General features: G+C 43.6%; 1 protein-coding gene across 1 annotated transcript; it reads left to right on the top strand.

The window, feature by feature from the left end:
- Positions 1 to 336: 336 nt before the first annotated feature.
- On the top strand, positions 337 to 3801 carry sox8a (SRY-box transcription factor 8a). Its single transcript, XM_060901402.1, has 3 exons — positions 337 to 869; positions 1381 to 1613; positions 1747 to 3801. Exons 1-3 carry the CDS (start codon positions 466 to 468, stop codon positions 2472 to 2474), a joined length of 1365 nt encoding a protein of 454 aa, XP_060757385.1. The 5' UTR covers positions 337 to 465; the 3' UTR covers positions 2475 to 3801.
- The last annotated feature ends 15362 nt before the right edge of the window (positions 3802 to 19163 follow it).

The following is a 19163-nucleotide window of genomic DNA, read 5'->3' as shown; positions in this document are numbered from 1 at the left end:
TGTGTGTGTGTGTGTGTGTGTCCTGAATGTTTGTAATTAAATAGTTTAACAATTAGACCTTTTTAGGCTATTAGATTTTACACAGCTTAATTCATTAATGTGATCCATATCAGAAACAACTCAGGTTTTCAATCCTTCACAAATTTTGAAACGGTTCATCTCCTGTTATGGATGTACATCTCAACCAAAGGATTTATTTAGATGAAAGCAAGTTATTTCATTTGACTGTGAATCGCCCTCCACCAATAAGAACGTAGTATGGCAGTGTAGTCCACCAATGAGGGGTAAGAGGAGGCGTGATACGCTCCAACTTCGCGCAAAAGTCTTTTTAGAGACTGTCACAGAGTTGCACAACAAGATCTGAGTTTTCAAGAGCGCGTTAAAGCATCGACACCATCCGTACATAAGGGATACGCGTAAGATTTCACCGACATCAAGAAGGATTTTGACCAGAGGGACCCAAAAATGACCGAGGAGCGCGACAAGTCTATGGCGGACGCACCGTGTAGTCCGACAGGTACTTCCAGCTCGGCGTCTCAGGACGAATCGGATTCGGACGCGCCCTCTTCGCCGGCTGGATCAGACAGCCACGGACTGCTCCTCTCGTCAAGCAAAAAAATGGACGAAGATGAAGATGACAGATTCCCGGCGTGTATCCGGGACGCCGTTTCCCAGGTGCTCAAAGGCTACGACTGGTCTCTGGTGCCGATGCCTGCGCGAGCCAGCGGCGCGCTCAAGAGCAAGCCGCACGTGAAGAGGCCCATGAACGCGTTTATGGTGTGGGCGCAGGCGGCGCGAAGAAAGCTGGCCGATCAGTACCCTCATCTTCATAACGCAGAACTCAGCAAAACCCTGGGCAAACTCTGGCGGTGAGCTTTATTATTATTATTATTATTATTATTATTATTATTATTAAATTCATATATAAAACTTAAAGTCGTTTAACTAGTTTATTTTATTTTGCATTTTATTTATTATTTATTAATTTTAAAAATTAGCCAAAGGGTTTTGCTGGGTTGAAAATTGGATTAAATATGTATTTCCTAATTATTTCCTGATTTTTTTATGCACTACAACATATCTAGATGTCTAGTCGCTGCAGTATTTTTGAAATTCTTAGTTGCTATTTTCATTGTCATAGATTCCTCTGTCATAGATATCCTTAGGTAAATATCAATACATTTAAGGTATATGGAATTTCTTTGGAATTATAGCAGTCTTAATCAGAAGTGGTTTGGATTAGAAGTCATCCTGAATGATGAAGATGTGGGATTTAAATATTTCAGTAGCCCACATAGTTGCATTTTAAATTTTTAAATGTACACATATGGCAATGAGGATACATAAGAAAATGCATTTTTACTTTTTTCCTTAATGTAGCTTGTTATCAGAGAATGAAAAGCGACCCTTTGTAGAGGAGGCTGAGAGACTGAGGGTACAGCACAAGAAAGATCACCCTGACTATAAGTACCAACCGAGGCGTAGGAAGAGTGTGAAGCCAGGACAAAGCGACTCTGACTCTGGTGCCGAGCTAAGCCATCACATGTACAAAGCTGAGCCAGGCATGGGTGGCCTGGCAGGACTAGCTGATCATCATCACACAGACCATCCAGGTGGGTGATGCTTACTCTGTAGGTGGAAAATCACACTCTGTAACACTGTTGAATGTAATAGAATGAGTGACATTCAGACACCAATTCTTATTTTGGTACATAATTAATATTTGTCACTCATACATTTTTTCAGGTCAGCCACATGGACCACCAACACCACCAACAACCCCCAAAACCGACCTTCACCATGGTCATGGCGGAAAGCAAGATATGAAGAACGAAAGCCGGCGGCTCCTGGACACTGGGCGTCAGAACATTGACTTCAGCAATGTCGACATATCTGAGCTCAGTACGGACGTCATGAGCAACATGGAGGCCTTTGATGTACGTGAGTTTGATCAGTATCTTCCTGTCAATGGGCACTCAATAGCCTCCTCCATGGTTTCGGAACCCAACCCTGGTGTTTATGCTGCTTCATACAGCCACTCTGGGGCCAGTGGTGCTGTCTGGAGCCGAAAAGCAGCCCTTTCTTCCTCTTCAACCTCTGCCTCTTCCTCTGGATCCAATGACATGGGTCAGCACAGACCACACATCAAAACAGAGCAGCTGAGCCCAAGTCACTACAGTGAGCCCTCTCACAGCTCACCCTCTCACTCTGACTATGGCTCCTATGGTGCTCAGAGCTGCACTACTTCAACTGCTTCTTTCCCAAGCTCTCCATGCGACTATGCAGACCTGCAAAGCCCTGGCTACTACAGTCCATATTCCAGCTATGCCTCCAGCCTTTACCAGTACCCCTACTTCCACTCATCGCGGAGGCCCTATGGGGGCACCATTCTCAATAGCTTGTCTATTCCACCTTCCCACAGTCCCACTGCAACTTGGGAGCAGCCGATTTATACCACTCTATCGAGGCCTTGATAAGGTAGTATAACGTTGTCTGTACTGTGGAAGCACTTCTGAAGGAATAGCAGTAGCCAAGACAAGAAGCAGTATGTTTGCTTATTCAAAGCTAGAAGAAGAAGAAAAAGTGCCTGCTGAATTTGCCTACGCCCAAACAAACTCTTATCCATGGACGGTGCATAGCCTGATAGCACTAGTACAGCAAGCAGAAATCCTCTGTGAGGACCACCTGTCACTGTTTCTCTCCATTCCCCACATATAGGCCTACTCGTGGATTTTTTTTTTAATGACTGTGTATATGCCACTGATTTGTGTAGGAGAGAAGCACGAGTATGCCACATCTTTTTAAGAAGCAGATGGAGAAAACAGATACACATATGCACTGGGACCAATTTATTTTAAATATATACGCCACCAGAAAGAGTCAACTATAAACATTCTCTTGGTCACTCCTTAATTCTAATAAAAATATTTTCCCCTTTTTTGGTTAGAGATATTTCATATCTATTTATGTTAATTGTTCTCTCATTACTTGTGTTTAAGTTGTATATTTGTATAAATTCTTTAGGGGGTTGTGAAAGGTTGGGGGATAAAAATATTGAACTTTGTGCTACTTTACAATCATTTGTATTATTGTAGCATATAGCATTCCTGGAAAAAAATGAAACAAACACACACACGCACACACACACACACACTTCCATTCCATACAATTTAAATGAAGCAAAAGATGAGGCAAAAGAGGCCAATATATTATCATGTAGTGCAACAGGCTCCTGAGATAATTGTGTTAGGTGTGTACAAGTTAAATTAGCCCTATGCAGTTTGTAGTCTTTATTTTTTGTTGATTTCTTTTCAATCTAAATCCAAAACCTTGAAATTTTATGATAAAATAAATAACAAGTTTGCTGACATTTTATTTTCGTGGGTAATGAAAACATGCATGGACACCAGAAATAAGCATCTCTTTATATAGGATGTTTTGGGATATAAAACACTACAGAGCTGCCATATATATATAAAATTTTCCACTGTGTGATTATTTTGATTGCCTTTCATTATGTTGAATCTTTGTTGAATTAATATGTTCATCTCTCTGCCCCATCATTTGTTTTTAACCTGTTGTTTCAGAAATGTTTGCCAGTTATAGTGACATTTGAGACTCATAACTTTTCCAAAACATGTTGGTTTATTCCGGCTGTGAAAAGTCAGACAGTGTTCTTTTGTTTTACTGTTGTCATTTTTGAAAAGTTGGCTGTGATTTTTTTTCTGTGTTAACAAAGCTAACCTTAATTGCAGGACCTATCTGTGAGAAAAACAATAAACTTTTTCCCCACCCCCCGAACCATGACTTCCTTGATTTTGTTCAAGTAAAATATTTAATCAGTATGCACAATTAACACTATGTTTTATTCTTAATGGATAATCTGAGCCCCATAATGATTTTCATGCTTTTTAATGTCAGATTTGCATTAAAACTCAGTATCCAAATACTGGCCTTAGCATGCCAGTATTTGGATCTGGAATTACATTTAACTCAGATGATTTTCTTTAACACCTCATTATTTCTGTGAGCTACTAAACTGCATATTATGGCTCAGTGTGAACTGTGACTGTAAAACAGTATATACTCAGTATATATTCAACATTATTGCATATATATTTTGACTTTGAAATTTTGTTTAAATGTCTAGATCTTTTTTTTAAATTACTTTAGAGACTCATACTCAAATATGACTTAGGATTACATGCCCTGTCATTTTAAACCTTACACAATACACAATACATTTTAGTACAAATAAATTCAAACAGATTCATAATGGATTTTTACTGGAATTGATTTGCAGTAATCAAAGTAATTTATATATTTACACTTCTTTTTAAACTTCCTGGATTGTGAAACCACTTTCAACTAGTAAAGCATAAATGATTTAATGTGCTGTCTAATGTCCAAAATGCTTGTCTTCTATCAGTGCATGGTGAAATATCCCATGCATGAAAGTCCTGAAATAAGTCTAATTAGTGAGTTTATGGATCTGAATTGTTTCTCTTCTGTGAGAAAGATACATGCCTCTCCTGTAGCTCATACACCTTTGTCACAAAAGTCAGTCTCTGTAAATATTGAAAGATCAGTATGCAAAATTCAATTTAATTTTTATGCTATATAACAATAATGGTGGTGAGCAAGCTGGTATTCATTTTCATGACTCATCTATTAATTGTGGGTAAACATTTTGTAAAAAAAATTGTACGCCACTGTTCTAAAGTTCATATGTAACTAAAGTAGGGGAAGGAACAGAATTGTCCAGGACTCTTTTCTGCTGGGTAGAATTTCAAGCTGGGCTTTGGCATGCATGCAAAGCAGCCCTTCCCTAAGTGATGGAGAGAGAGCTGTTACTGAATTTTAATGATTTATTGCGTGTGTGTGTGTGTGTGTGTGTGTGTGTGTGTGTGTGTGTGTGTGTGTGTGTGTGTGCAGGGCCCCTATTGTTTGCCTTTATCCGGAAAGGAAGAAAAGAATTAATTGGACAGAAAATGGAAGAGCGGGGCAACTGACAAGTCATTAAGAGGCTTGTGAGTGGATGATTAGATGTACATAGGAATAGAATTTTCTCTTCCCAGTGCACTGTTTCATGCCAAAGTCAGAAAAAACAACAGCAACAATGATGAAGATGACGAAGAAGATGTGAAACATAAACCTGTAACTGTGACAATGACAATGATAATAATAAAACAGAGATTTTGAGAGCAGATGGCATGTGGGTGGCTGGTTGGAGAACGACTTGCTGTTTTTCTTCCTTCAAGCTCTTCTTTTCACGTCCCATTGTTTGCCAAATAGTTTGAGGAGGAACTCTTGTGAAGGACCAGACGTGAATCAAATTCATTGAAACAAGGCCCTTCAGAGTGCTTGGGTCTCATTTCAGTAGGAAATAGCGGCTGCTTGGCCCTTCATGAGCTCCTATAGCCCAAATAACTAAAACTGAAGCAAGCTTTCCCAATAAGCCAGCCAGCATTAAGTCTGGCCTGTTAGGTCTCAGTTACAGCCAAACTATTAATATTTGTTCATAAACAAAAAGACTCAGAAGTAGAATGCTTTTATTAGTGACATAGGAAATAACATAGGCTTACATTTGCTGTAAAGGATTTCAGTTATCCAGGACAGTGAAAAATATAGTAGTAACTTTGTAGTCCATGGTTACTGGACTTGTGCTGTAATTATCAGTGGACAAATGTCAGAAATATCAAGATTTCAGTGTATGTGCAACAGTCAATTAATGTTATGAAAGTACTGATGATACCTGTAATAATCTAATAAATTCATATTGTGACATTTTGAAGATTGATCCTAATCTACATGTCCACTTTACATACTACCAGTCTAAATTACAAATGCAAGACTGAAAAAAGAGCTGGTACTTTTATTGATGTCACCAATCCAATCTTACAAAAAATGTCTGAATTAAAAAAAAAGAAAAACAATTGTGGATGTAAACTACAATTGCTAATTGTAATCCTCATCTTCACTACTCATGAATTTTCATATGATTTGGCTCATGCAAATGTTAATTGGTGATCAGGAGTGTAAATATGCTCTGATAAGAGTGGGTAGGAGGAAGTATAGCTTTAAGGCTATAGCTTGCATACAAAAAATTAACCATGATGATATATGAATAAGGTTGCATAGAGTTACCATATTGTTCATGAAAATAAGGCTCAGACAAATATGGACACAGTTTATTAAACATGGTCATATGATTTGTCCTTTTTTCAGAAAGAGTGACAGTGACAATCTAGTTTTGGTTGAATTTCAACTTGTTAATATTCAATTGACAAAATGAATCCAGTCACTTGAACAGCTTACACTGCATAAATATTGCACCCTGCTGTTCATAAAAATAATGTCACAGATTGGCTTCTGCTGATGGTATTTTCCACACATACTGGGCAACAACTTGGCCAGTGCAGATAACATAGGCAAGATATAATGATCAGACAATGATCACACACAGGTGGAGGAGTATGATGACTCTGTCTCTGCATTCATTCAGAAGTGCATGGAGGATGTTAGTGTGATCAGAAACATCTCCACACGGGCCAACGAGAAACCCTGGATGACCAGAGAGGTACGCGCAATGCTGAAAGCACGGAATGCCGCTTTTAAATCTGGCGACATGGTGGCACTCAGAACAGCTAGAGCCAACCTGAACCATGCCATAAGAGCTGCAAAGCGTGCCCATGGCCAGAAAGTGCAGGACTTCTTCCATGACCCCACGAACACCAGACAAATGTGGCAGGGTATCCAAATCATCATAGACTACAAAGCTGCTACTCCTCCCCCCTGCGATGACAACGTCAACTTTCTCAACGAACTCAATAACTTCTTTGGGAGGTTTGAGGCACTGAACACCACTCCTGTGAGGAAATTTATTCCTCGCCCTGATGAGCAGCTGATCAGTCTGGACACAGCTAATGTCCACAGAACCCTGAGGAGAGTGAACACACGGAAAGCAGCCAGTCCTGATGGCATACCAGGATGGGTGCTCAAAGAATGTGCTGATCAGCTGGCTGGGGTTCTCATGGACATCTTCAACACCTCGCTGATCAAGGCTGTGGTACCAACATATCTAAAGACTGCTACAATCATCCTGGTGCCTAAAAAACCCATAATCTCCTCCCTCAGCGATTACCGCCCCGTAGCACTCACCCCCATAATGATGAAGTGCTTCGAGAGGCTGGTAAAGGACCACATAGTCTCCAGACCCCCCCCCACACACACACACATTTGACCTGTACCAGTTTGCTTATCGCCCTAATCGCTCCACAGAGGATGCCATCTCTTCTGCACTCCATCTGAGCTTAGAACATCTGGAAGGGAAGGACACACATGTGCGGATGTTGTTTTTGGACTTCAGCTCAGCGTTCAATACCATCATCCCACAGCACCTGGTGAGCAAACTGGCCCCTCTTGGTTTCAGCTCCCCCCTGTGTAACTGGCTGCTTGACTTTCTCACCAACAGATGTCAGTCTGTGCGGGTGGGCAACAACACCTCCAGTGTCATCTCCCTGAGCACCAGCTCCCCTCCTCAGAGCTGTGTCCTGAGCCCACTGCTGTTCACGCTGATGACCCATGACTGCTGTCCCAGGTCCACTACTAACCATATTGTGAAGTTTGCAGATGACACAACAGTAGTGGGCCTTATCCAGAGTGACAATGATGTGGCCTACAGAGAGGAGGTGATACACCTAGTGGACTGGCACAAAACCAACAACCTGGTCCTGAATGTCGCCAAAACCAAGGAGATCATCGTCGACTTCAGGAGGAGCCAGCTCACTCACACACCACTCATCATCAACAACACAGCAGTGGAGAGAGTCAGCAGCACAAAGTTCCTGGGGGTGCAGATAACAGACACTCTGACCTGGTCCCATCACATCATGATCCTTGTAAAGAGGGCTCAGAAGCGCATGCACTTTCTGCGCTGGATGAAGAAGGCACATCTCCCCCTCCAATTTTCACCACCTTCTACAGAGGCACTATAGAGAGCATACTGACTTGCTGCATCGCTGTCTGGTCAGGAGCCTGCAGGGTCTCTGACTGGAAGTCCTTGCAGAGGGTGGTGAAGACAGCGGAGAAAATCATCAGGACTTCACTTCCTCCGATACAGGATATTGCAGAAAAATGCTGCCTGACCAGGGCTCACAACATCAGCAGAGACACCTCCCACCCCAACTATGGACTGTTCTCGCTGCTGGTTTCTGGAAAGAGGCTATGCAGCCTCCGGAGTAGAACAGCCAGGTTCTACAACAGCTTTTTCCCACATGCCATAAGACTGTTGAACCGAATTAAACCCCCCCACCACCACCACCTAGGCAATATACTTTATATTATAAATATATATATATATTTTTTTTTCAGGTAATATACTTGCTGCTGTTTTGTTCTGCACTACACTGAGCCAAAGCAACAGAATCTCATTCTGATGTGTATTGTTTGATGCAAATCTGAATGACAATAAAGAAAGTCTAAGTCTAATTATCATATTTGGGCATATATCCTGACCTGCCTAAAATACTTAACACACCATGTAAAGATTCAGAAAAAAAAAAAATTTGTTCATGACACAGGCATTTTGTAATACAGGCCCACATGTGTTCATAAAACTTTGCTTATAGTATATGTATTTGCCAAGTATATGTAGTTGGTGCTGGAAACCTTAAATGTTTTATGACATTACTATATTTGGGGACCACTGGTCTCCAATTCTTATTTCTAGAGATATACCAACAGAATTATTTTCCAACCCCAAACCCACCACACCTGCACCAGATAATCAGTTATCCTGTCAGCTTGGTAAGATATTGGTGTAATATGGCATATTTCCAAATTGTCTCCAATCCAAATACTAATTAAAGGGATTGAGAAATATCCATTGCATAAACACATACACACAAGCAAAAAAAAAAAAGGAAAAAAAAACTAATTCTGATAGTACATCTACTCTGGGTATATTAGTCTCATCTCATCTCATTATCTCTAGCCGCTTTATCCTTCTACAGGGTCGCAGGCAAGCTGGAGCCTATCCCAGCTGACTACGGGCGAAAGGCGGGGTACACCCTGGACAAGTCGCCAGGTCATCACAGGGCTGACACATAGACACAGACAACCATTCACACTCACATTCACACCTACGGTCAATTTAGAGTCACCAGTTAACCTAACCTGCATGTCTTTGGACTGTGGGGGAAACCGGAGCACCCGGAGGAAACCCACGCGGACACGGGGAGAACATGCAAACTCCACACAGAAAGGCCCTCGCCGGCCCCGGGGCTCGAACCCAGGACCTTCTTGCTGTGAGGCGACAGCGCTAACCACTACACCACCGTGCCGCCCGGGTATATTAGTATTTTCACATAAGAACATATGGTCATTTGCAGACATGCAGTCGGTACCTCAGGTTCCACCTGTTGCTTTTCCCTAATTCAAATAAAGGAGAGTGATATGAAGATCTGCAAAAGAAAAGCTGTAGAAGAAAAAAATTGTTGAACATGGCAGGTTTGCCAATACCATCCTACAAAATTCTATTGTTTCAGATGGGAACATCAGATTAATAGTCTTGTCCCTTTTAATGAGCCTAGTGGCTTTTGTCATTCAGTGGGAAGAGTTGGGGTGTGTATGTGTGTGTGTGTGTGTGTGTGTGCGCATGTGTGCGTGTGTGCATGCATGTGTGTGTGTGTGTGTGTGTGTGTGTGTGTGTGAGAGAGAGAGAGAGAGAGAGAGAGAGAGAGAGAGACCTCTGAGCCTATTTGCAAGGGAAATTAACTGGACATAAAGTGTGATTTTTGCCTATGTTTTAACTTCTCTCACCTCATGGACTACACTTGTTTAACCTTTGCTTGCACAGTGAAGTTCAATTTGATGTCCATTGATTTGTTTTTGAGATTATATTAGAATGGATAGAACTAATATAATATGGGACACCTTAGCAAGCCAACATTGTTAATACTCAGACTTCTGACAATGTGTAATTAAAATCACATGACCTTATAGATGTAATGTAACTGAAAGGGTAGGATAAGATGGAAAGAAAATGTTCTAGAAACCAAGAATAAAAGTAAAGTGAATGACACAAGATTATATGGATATGAATCCTAAACACACACTAGGAATGCTTATGAGATTGTATTAGATGAGAAACTAAACTAGATATGTTAGATACAGTATATCTAAAACTGTTAGGTATAGCTAACAAATTAATAGGTGACATTTTTTTCCTACTGTAAATTAGGTTTACAGTAGATTTTTTTTTTTTTTTTTTTGCTTATAGGGCCTTACATTATCTTTATCATCATAATTACTGTGTCGGTGGCAGTATGCTCAATACATCCTATTCCGAGCAAATTTTCAATTGTTTGGAACTTTTTTAGTATGTCCTTATGGAGCATAATTGTATTTTTAACTGCTTATGCATTTGATTATTGATTAGACATGATTATTCCATGCAAAAGGGTCAAAATATATTCAAATAACAAGCCATGGGTCACAAAATCAGTGAAAGCCTGCATAAAGGCTAAGAAACATGCTTTCAAATATGGGACTGCCTCTGAACTGTATACAGCCACTAAAAACTTGAAAGTTGAAATCCTTAGAGCTAAAAGGGACTACAAAACAATTTTGGAAAATAAAATGGTTGCAAACAATTTGGGTTCAGCCTGGTCAAGTATGAACTCTATTGCAGGTATCAGTAATACAAAGAATGTAAGCACTGTTACTTTAGAGAATTTTGATTCAGATTCTGATCTTGCTAATGCACTTAATACATTTTTCTCCCAATTTGATACTTATGATTTCAGTACTGAAATAAGGGAACTCAGTCATAATTTAGTAGATCACAATCACTTTGAAATAGATGAGGACACGGTTGAAAAGGCACTATTTTCCACCAATGCAAGCAAAAGCTGTGGTCCTGATAATATCTGTGGTAAACTGCTAAAGCTATGTTCTAAGGAATTATGTACAATTTTTCACTATATTTTTAATAAGTCATTATTAACCCAGCATGTCCCAAAACATTGGAAAGATGCAGTTGTTGTCCCAGTGCCCAAGATAAGGTGCCCCAAAGTCCCTAATGATTTCAGGCCTATTGCTCTGACATCTCTTGTGTTAGGACTAGGACTGTTTTGGCCTCTAGAGGCCGCTGTTATTTCCTTTTCATGTCGTGTTTATTTTGGCCTCTAGAGGCCGCCACTGTTCCTGTGTTTTGTGTTTGTGTTAATTGCCTAATTATCTTCACCTGTGTCCTTAATTAGTTTGTCTATTTATACCCCTGAGTTCAGTCCTCTTGTCACGGAGTCTTTGTGCTGTTATGTTTATCTCCAGTTTCCTTTGTACTGTGTTTTTTGATCTTCTTAGCTTTTGTATTTTTGCACTTTGCTTTTCTTTTGGATTATACTCTTTGGTTTTTTTTTTTTTTGTCTTTTGTTTTGCCCTGTATATAGTGTATATAGTTTAAATAAACCTTTTTGATTCTTTTTCTACTTCCGCCTCACGCCTCTGCATTTGAGTCATCCCCCTGGTGGCCTAGTGGGGGTTTGCTGGATCATCACACCAACGAACCAGGTTCGAATCCCAGCAAAACCCTAACAGAAAGACTCCGTCATGACCGACTCAGCAGAGGCTGCTTCAACTGTCTACCCGGCCAACCTTCAGGGAATTATGGCAGCTTTGACACGCTTCGGAGCGACCATGGACGCTCATGGACGTACGCTCACCAGCCAACGTGAGGCCCTCGCTCGCCACGAGGAACTGCTTCAGCAAATTGGGAAAACCCTGGCACAGCTGACATCTCTGCCTGCATCTCCTGCTCCTGATCCAGTTCCTGCTCCTGATCCAGCTCCCACTCCTGCTCCAGTGCCTCCTGCAATGCTGCCTTCTTCACCTCGTGAACCCAGCCTTCCTGCACCACAGAGGTATGACGGCAAGCACAGTGAGTGCCGAGAGTTCCTTACCCAGTGTCAACTCACCTTTGAGCTTCAGCCTACCACCTACACTACGGATCGCCGCAAGATTGCCTTTGTGATCACCTTATTAGCTGGTAAGGCGCGAGCCTGGGCTACTGCTATCTGGCAAAGACAGGGACCTGAGTGCTTTGATTTCCAGCTGTTTTCTGAAGAGATGCTTCGGGTCTTCGATCAGGCAGACATCAGTACCGACGCAGCCCGAAAGCTCATGTCCATCCGGCAAGGAGGAAGCGTCGCAGATTACGCCATCTTGTTCCGAACACTCGCAGCAGTAAGTGGATGGAACGAGACTGCCCTGGTGTCAGCCTTCCACCATGGTCTGTCTGACCCCATCAAGGACGGTCTGGCCTCTATTGGATGCCCAAGTGACCTCGAAACCCTCATCTCACATGCTATTCGTCTGGACAACAGGATGAGAGAACGCCACCAAGCCTTGAGCCCCCCCAGCCTCCCTACCTCTACCTGGAGACCGTCTACCTCCTTCAGTGACTGTCCAGAACCCATGCAAGTGGGTCGTACTCGCCTCTCCGCATCTGAGAGGGAGCGCAGAAGGAGGGACAAGTGCTGCATCTACTGTGGCAAGCCTGGTCACTTCCGAGCATCATGTCCCGAACTCTTGGGAAAAGGACCGCCCCATCCAGCCGAGGGAGGGTTGTGACGGGGCCTACCCTCTCTCCCGGACTCCCTGGCCAAGGAATCTACATCCCGGTCTCCATCTCCTGGGGTGAGTCTGTCCACTCTTGTCAAGCTTTGATAGACTCAGGGGCGGCTGGGAACTTTATGGATATTCACTTCGCCCAAAGCATCAATATTCCGACTGCACCTCTTGAAGTCCCACTGTCTGTGTCTGCCCTCGATGGCCAAGCGTTAGGTGATGGAAGAGTCACCCAAGTTACTTCTCCAGTTTTCCTCCAGTCTCAAGGTCACAAGGAAGAAATATCCCTGCACCTGATTCCTTCACCTGAGTTCCCAGTTATTCTAGGCCTTCCTTGGCTTACTCGCCACAACCCTCGCATAGACTGGGTAACAAGCCAGGTTGTGGAATGGGGCCCTGCATGCCATGCCTCTTGTCTGCTCTCTAGCTCTCCTGTGTCTCCTGCCGAGCCCCCTGATCTCACCGAGTTATCTCAAGTTCCCACAGAGTACTGGGATCTCAAGGAGGTATTCAGCAAGAGCAGGGCCGCCGTTCTTCCTCCGCACCGGGCCTACGACTGTGCCATCGACTTGCTCCCTGGGACTACCCCTCCTCGTGGCAGACTGTTTTCACTCTCTCAGCCAGAACGCAAGGCCATGGAGGAATACCTCAAAGATGCCCTGGTCTCTGGGTTTATTCGACCCTCCACTTCACCTGCTGGAGCCGGCTTCTTCTTTGTCGGCAAAAAGGATGGGGGGCTCCGACCATGTATTGATTACAGGGGCCTGAATAAGATCACTGTGCGCAACCGATATCCCCTTCCGCTGATGTCCACAGCTTTCGACCTGCTCCAAGGCGCCACCGTCTTCACCAAGTTGGACCTACGGAACGCATACCACCTCATCCGTATCCGACAGGGAGACGAGTGGAAGACTGCCTTTAACACCCCGTCTGGGCACTACGAATACCAGGTGATGCCCTTCGGACTCACCAACACACCAGCTGTTTTTCAGGCCCTAATCAACGACGTCTTAAGGGACATGATTAACCTATACGTTTTTGTCTACCTCGACGACATCCTTATCTTTTCCAAGACCGTGCAGGAGCACCGCCACCATGTCCGCCAGGTTCTCCAGAGGCTGCTACAGAACAATCTGTTCGCCAAGGCCCAGAAATGCGAATTTCATGTTCCCGAGGTCTCCTTTCTGGGATTTATTGTACGGACAGGCCAACTCCAAATGGACCCTGCCAAGACCCTGGCCGTCCGGGATTGGCCTACTCCCAAGTCCGTTAAGGAGGTTCAGCGGTTCTTAGGATTCGCTAACTTCTACCGCAAGTTCATCAGGAACTTCAGTTCTGTGGCAGCACCCATGTCAGACCTCACCAAAGGGACAGGTGGATCTTATGGCTGGTCTCCTCAGGCAGAAAAGGCGTTCAAAGACCTCAAGGACCGCTTCTGCACGGCACCCATTCTGGTTCTCCCGGACACCTCCCAACCATTCATCGTGGAGGTGGACGCCTCGGACAGTGGTGTCGGCGCGGTGCTCTCTCAACGTTCGGAAGGAAAGCTGCACCCCTGCGCTTACTTCTCCCACCGCCTGAGTCCTGCTGAGTCCCGGTACGATGTGGGGGATCGAGAACTGCTAGCGGTCAAACTGGCCCTTGAGGAGTGGAGGCACTGGCTGGAGGGAGCACAACATCCATTCCTGGTTTGGACTGACCACAAGAACCTGGAGTACCTCCAGCAAGCCAAGAGACTGAACCCTCGACAGGCTAGGTGGGCCCTGTTTTTCAGTCGGTTTGACTTCACCCTCTCATACCGCCCCGGCTCCAAGAACACCAAACCTGACGCACTGTCCAGACTGTTCTCTGCCACTAACAGGGAGAATGAAGTCGGGCCTATTATCCCTGTGTCCCGGATTGTGGCCCCTGTCCGCTGGGGTATTGAGGAGGCTGTCCGACGAGCCCAACGCCAGGACCCCGGTCCTGGGACGGGGCCACCAGGCCTCTTGTACGTCCCACATCAAGCCCGGGCCAAGGTTCTCCAGTGGGGTCACTCTTCCCCTCTCACCGCCCACCCGGGAGCTCGGAGGACCCTGGACTTCCTGAAAAGACGCTTCTGGTGGCCTAACATGGAGAAGGAAGTAAGGTCATTTGTCCTGTCCTGTGAGGTTTGCACCAGAACCAAGAACCCACGACAGCGTCCCCAGGGTCTCCTGCATCCTCTGACCATTCCCCGGCGTCCCTGGTCCCACGTGGCAGTCGACTTTATCACGGGTCTCCCTGAGTCACAAGGTAACACGGTCATTTTGGTCTTAGTTGACAGATTCTCCAAGGCCTGCCGCTTCATACCACTGTGCAAACTCCCCTCTGCTCTTGAAACTGCGAAACTTTTGTTTAATCATGTCTTCCGAGTCTTTGGTCTTCCACAGGACATCGTCTCAGACCGAGGGCCCCAGTTCTCCTCCCGAGTGTGGCACGGGTTCTGCAAGGTCATCGGAGCCACTGCCAGCCTCTCCTCTGGGTTTCACCCACAGTCCAATGGTCAGACGGAGAGGCTCAACCAGGACCTGGAAACCACCCTGCGAGGCCTGGCTATGGATAACCCGACATCGTGGAGCACCTGGCTGCCATGGGCGGAGTACGCCCACAACACCCTGCAGTCATCGGCCACCAAGCTGTCGCCATTCCAGTGCCAATTCGGGTTCCAGCCACCTCTGTTCCCGGACCAGGAGGAGGACGCGGGGGTGCCCTCGGTCAACCAATATGTGAGACGGTGTCGCAAGACCTGGAGCAAGGTCAGGAAGACCCTCATACAGACCTCCAGAACCAACCAGACTCAGGCCAACCGCCATAGAAGACCTGCACACGCTTTCCGCCCTGGGCAGCGTGTTTGGCTGTCCACTAAGGACCTTCCACTGCGGGTGGAGAACCGCAAGCTTGCTCCTCGCTACATTGGCCCCTTCAAGGTGGTGCGCAGGGTGAACCCTGTCTCCTACCGGCTCCAGTTGCCCCGGACTCTGAGGATCAACCCCACTTTCCATGTTTCCCTGTTACGGCCCGTACTGACGTCTACGTATGCCCCTGCCCCTAGGAACCCCCCACCCCCCCGCATCTTCCAGGGGCAGACTGTGTTCACTGTGAATCGCCTGCTTGACTCCCGCCGGATCCGCGGCGGGTTGCAATATCTGGTGGACTGGGAGGGCTATGGTCCTGAGGAGCGCTGCTGGGTTCCTGCTCGGGATGCCCTTGATAAAGAACTATGTCGGGACTTCCATTCGGCCCATCCGGATCGCCCTGGGAACGTCAGGAGACGCTCCTAGAGGGGGGGGTCCTGTTAGGACTAGGACTGTTTTGGCCTCTAGAGGCCGCTGTTATTTCCTTTTCATGTCGTGTTTATTTTGGCCTCTAGAGGCCGCCACTGTTCCTGTGTTTTGTGTTTGTGTTAATTGCCTAATTATCTTCACCTGTGTCCTTAATTAGTTTGTCTATTTATACCCCTGAGTTCAGTCCTCTTGTCACGGAGTCTTTGTGCTGTTATGTTTATCTCCAGTTTCCTTTGTACTGTGTTTTTTGATCTTCTTAGCTTTTGTATTTTTGCACTTTGCTTTTCTTTTGGATTATACTCTTTGTTTTTTTTTTTTTTTTGTCTTTTGTTTTGCCCTGTATATAGTGTATATAGTTTAAATAAACCTTTTTGATTCTTTTTCTACTTCCGCCTCACGCCTCTGCATTTGAGTCATCCCCCTGGTGGCCTAGTGGGGGTTTGCTGGATCATCACACCAACGAACCAGGTTCGAATCCCAGCAAAACCCTAACATCTTGTCATGAAAACCTTTGAGAAATTAGTAAGAAACGAAATTTTAAATAAGACAGTCAGACTTTGACCAATTCCAGTTTGCCTATAGGCCACATAGAGGTGTTGAGGATGCAACTGTATCCTTGATGAACATGCTTTTTAAACATCTGGAAGGTAAGGGAACACATGCCCAACTCTTATTTATTGATTTCTCCTCTGCTTTTAATACTATCCAACCCCATATTTTAATTGAAAGACTTTTAGAGCAATTTTATTTGAGCAAAAACCTTTTAGGCTGGGTTTTACATTTTTTAATTGACAGGACACAACAATTGCGTGTCAATGGAGTACTGTCTGACCAGATTTGTACCTCCACTGGCTCCCCTCAGGGCTGTGTACTGTCCCCTCTTTTATTTATTCTTTACACTAATATGTGTCGTAGTAGCAGGGAGAACAGATTCATTCTCAAGTATGCAGATGACTCTATCATTGTCAGTCTGCTAAAAGACAATGAGACAGGCCATGGTCCAATTGTTCAGGAGTTTGTAGACTGGTGCGAGCAATCTTTCCTACAACTGAACATCTCGAAAACAAAATGTATGTGGACTTCAGGAAACATTCCAGTGTTAAGGAAACAATCAGTATAAAAGGTCAGACTGTGGAATGTGTAGACAACTACAAATATCTTGGCACTGTTATCGACAGTAAACTTACCTTTGTGGCAAACTGAGTCTGTGTACAAAAAGGCGAATCAGCGCCTACACTGTCTAAGGAAGCTGTCATTCTTTCACATCGACAGAAAGCTGTTAACTATGTTTTATAGATGTTTTATTGAGTCTGTGATCTCTTTTAGCCTAGTGTCCTGGTTCAGTAACCTATCTCTAAAAAATAAAAACTCACTTAATCAGATTGTGAGGTGGGCCAGTAAGTTAATTGGACAGCCTCAGCTGAACCTGGAGCCCCTCTACAATGGGCAGCTGCTGAGACTAGTGGGGTCCATCCTAAATAACCCATCCCACCCACTGTACAGTGAGTTCCAGCCTCTCCCCTCAGGCCGTAGGTTTAAGATGCCTGTATGTAAAACAAAGCGATATAGAAACAGTTTTGTCTCAGCAGCTATTAAGGCCCTGAACCACACCTAGGCACAGCCCTCTTTTCTCTATTTATTTATTTATTTATTTATTTATTTATTCTGTCTGGAGCATTTGTCTGTCTGTATGTCAGTTTGTTGTCCTTCTCTTGTTATTGTCTTCTGTCATTAGTATTGTGTTGTGTGTATGCTTTTAGTATTGTGTTGTGTGTGTGTATGCTTTTACCTGCAACTAAATCTACCCTCGGGTATAAATAAAGTTACCTTACCTTACTTTACCTTTGTTTAGATGCAAAGCACTTCATGGAACTGGCTAGTAAGTAACTTACATACTCCCAGTTTGGGTTGCCATTTTCTTTGTTTTTTATGATTACGATTGTCCGAAAAATTCCGATTTTCAAGGTTAACTAAAATGCTGCATAAGTCACATCATCCCTTACTTGATTTATGCATGCCAAAAAACATATGCCTGTTTTGTAAGCTCATTGTTTTTTATGCAAGGTGATAGATAACAAATCTTACATGTATACCCCAGAGAAAAATAAATTATCAATAATTGTCTTCTAGATACTAACAACAGTTAAAAAAAAATATATATATATATATATATAAAGTTTGGAAACACCTTCAAATTCAATGTTTTTATTTTTTTTCCTACATTGTAGAACAATACTGAACTCATCAAAACTATGAAATAACATATGGAACATATGGGATTATATGGTAAACAAAAGTGTTAAAAAATGTTTCATCTTTTAGATTCTTCAAAGTCGTCACTATTTACCTTGATAACAGCTTTGCACACTATTGGCATTATCTGAACCAGCTTCATGAGGTAGTCACCTGGAATGCTTCTCAATTAACAGGCGTGTCTTGTCAAAAATGGAATTTCTTGTCTTCTTAATGCATTTGACACCATCAACCACTAAAGAGTAAATAATAAAAATACAGTAAATAGCCCTGTTTGACAACTAGTAATCCATATTTTGTCAAGAACCACTTAACTAAGTAAAGAGAAATAACAGTCAGTCATTACTTTAAGACACAAAGTGTCTTTTAGTTAATTAAAATAAAGAAAAAACATTGAATTTGAAGGTGTTTCCAAACTTTTGACTGGTACTGTATATACTTGAAGGAATAATATAAGAAAGTACACATTGCAGCCAAACAAATTTATTGCAAACTATGAACATCTGAATATACATGTTCATTATGGTAATTTCTATCACCTCTAATAAAGAGAATTAATTATATGAACATGTTGCCTTATTGGAAAGCATAGAAGCATTGCTGCCTTACAGCTCCAGAGTCCCTGGCCCATGTTACTATCTGTGCGGAGTTCTGCCTGTTTTCCATGTGCTTGTGTGGGTTTCCTCCATGTTCTCCGGTTTCCTCTTACCTCCCAGAAAACCCATGCTGTTAGGTGGATTGGTAATGCCCACAGGCAATTTCAGTGTATAAATGTGTGTGTGCATGGTACTCTGCAAGGTACTGGCATCCCATCCAGGCTGAATTCTCCCACCTTGCACGTAGTGTTGGAGCATTGGCTCTGGGTCCACCACAAGCCTGCTCAGGATAGAATGATTACTGAAGATGAATGAAGGAATGAATGTAACCTTAATGCTATGTTAATGCATTGCATATATTAAATTAAACTGTATTTTA

This window comes from Neoarius graeffei, chromosome 20 (genome assembly GCF_027579695.1).
Source record: "Neoarius graeffei isolate fNeoGra1 chromosome 20, fNeoGra1.pri, whole genome shotgun sequence".
Classification (NCBI taxonomy): Eukaryota; Metazoa; Chordata; class Actinopteri; order Siluriformes; family Ariidae; genus Neoarius; species Neoarius graeffei.
The sequence above is the reverse complement of the archived record's forward strand: the minus strand, read 5'-3'. Positions and strand labels throughout refer to the sequence as shown.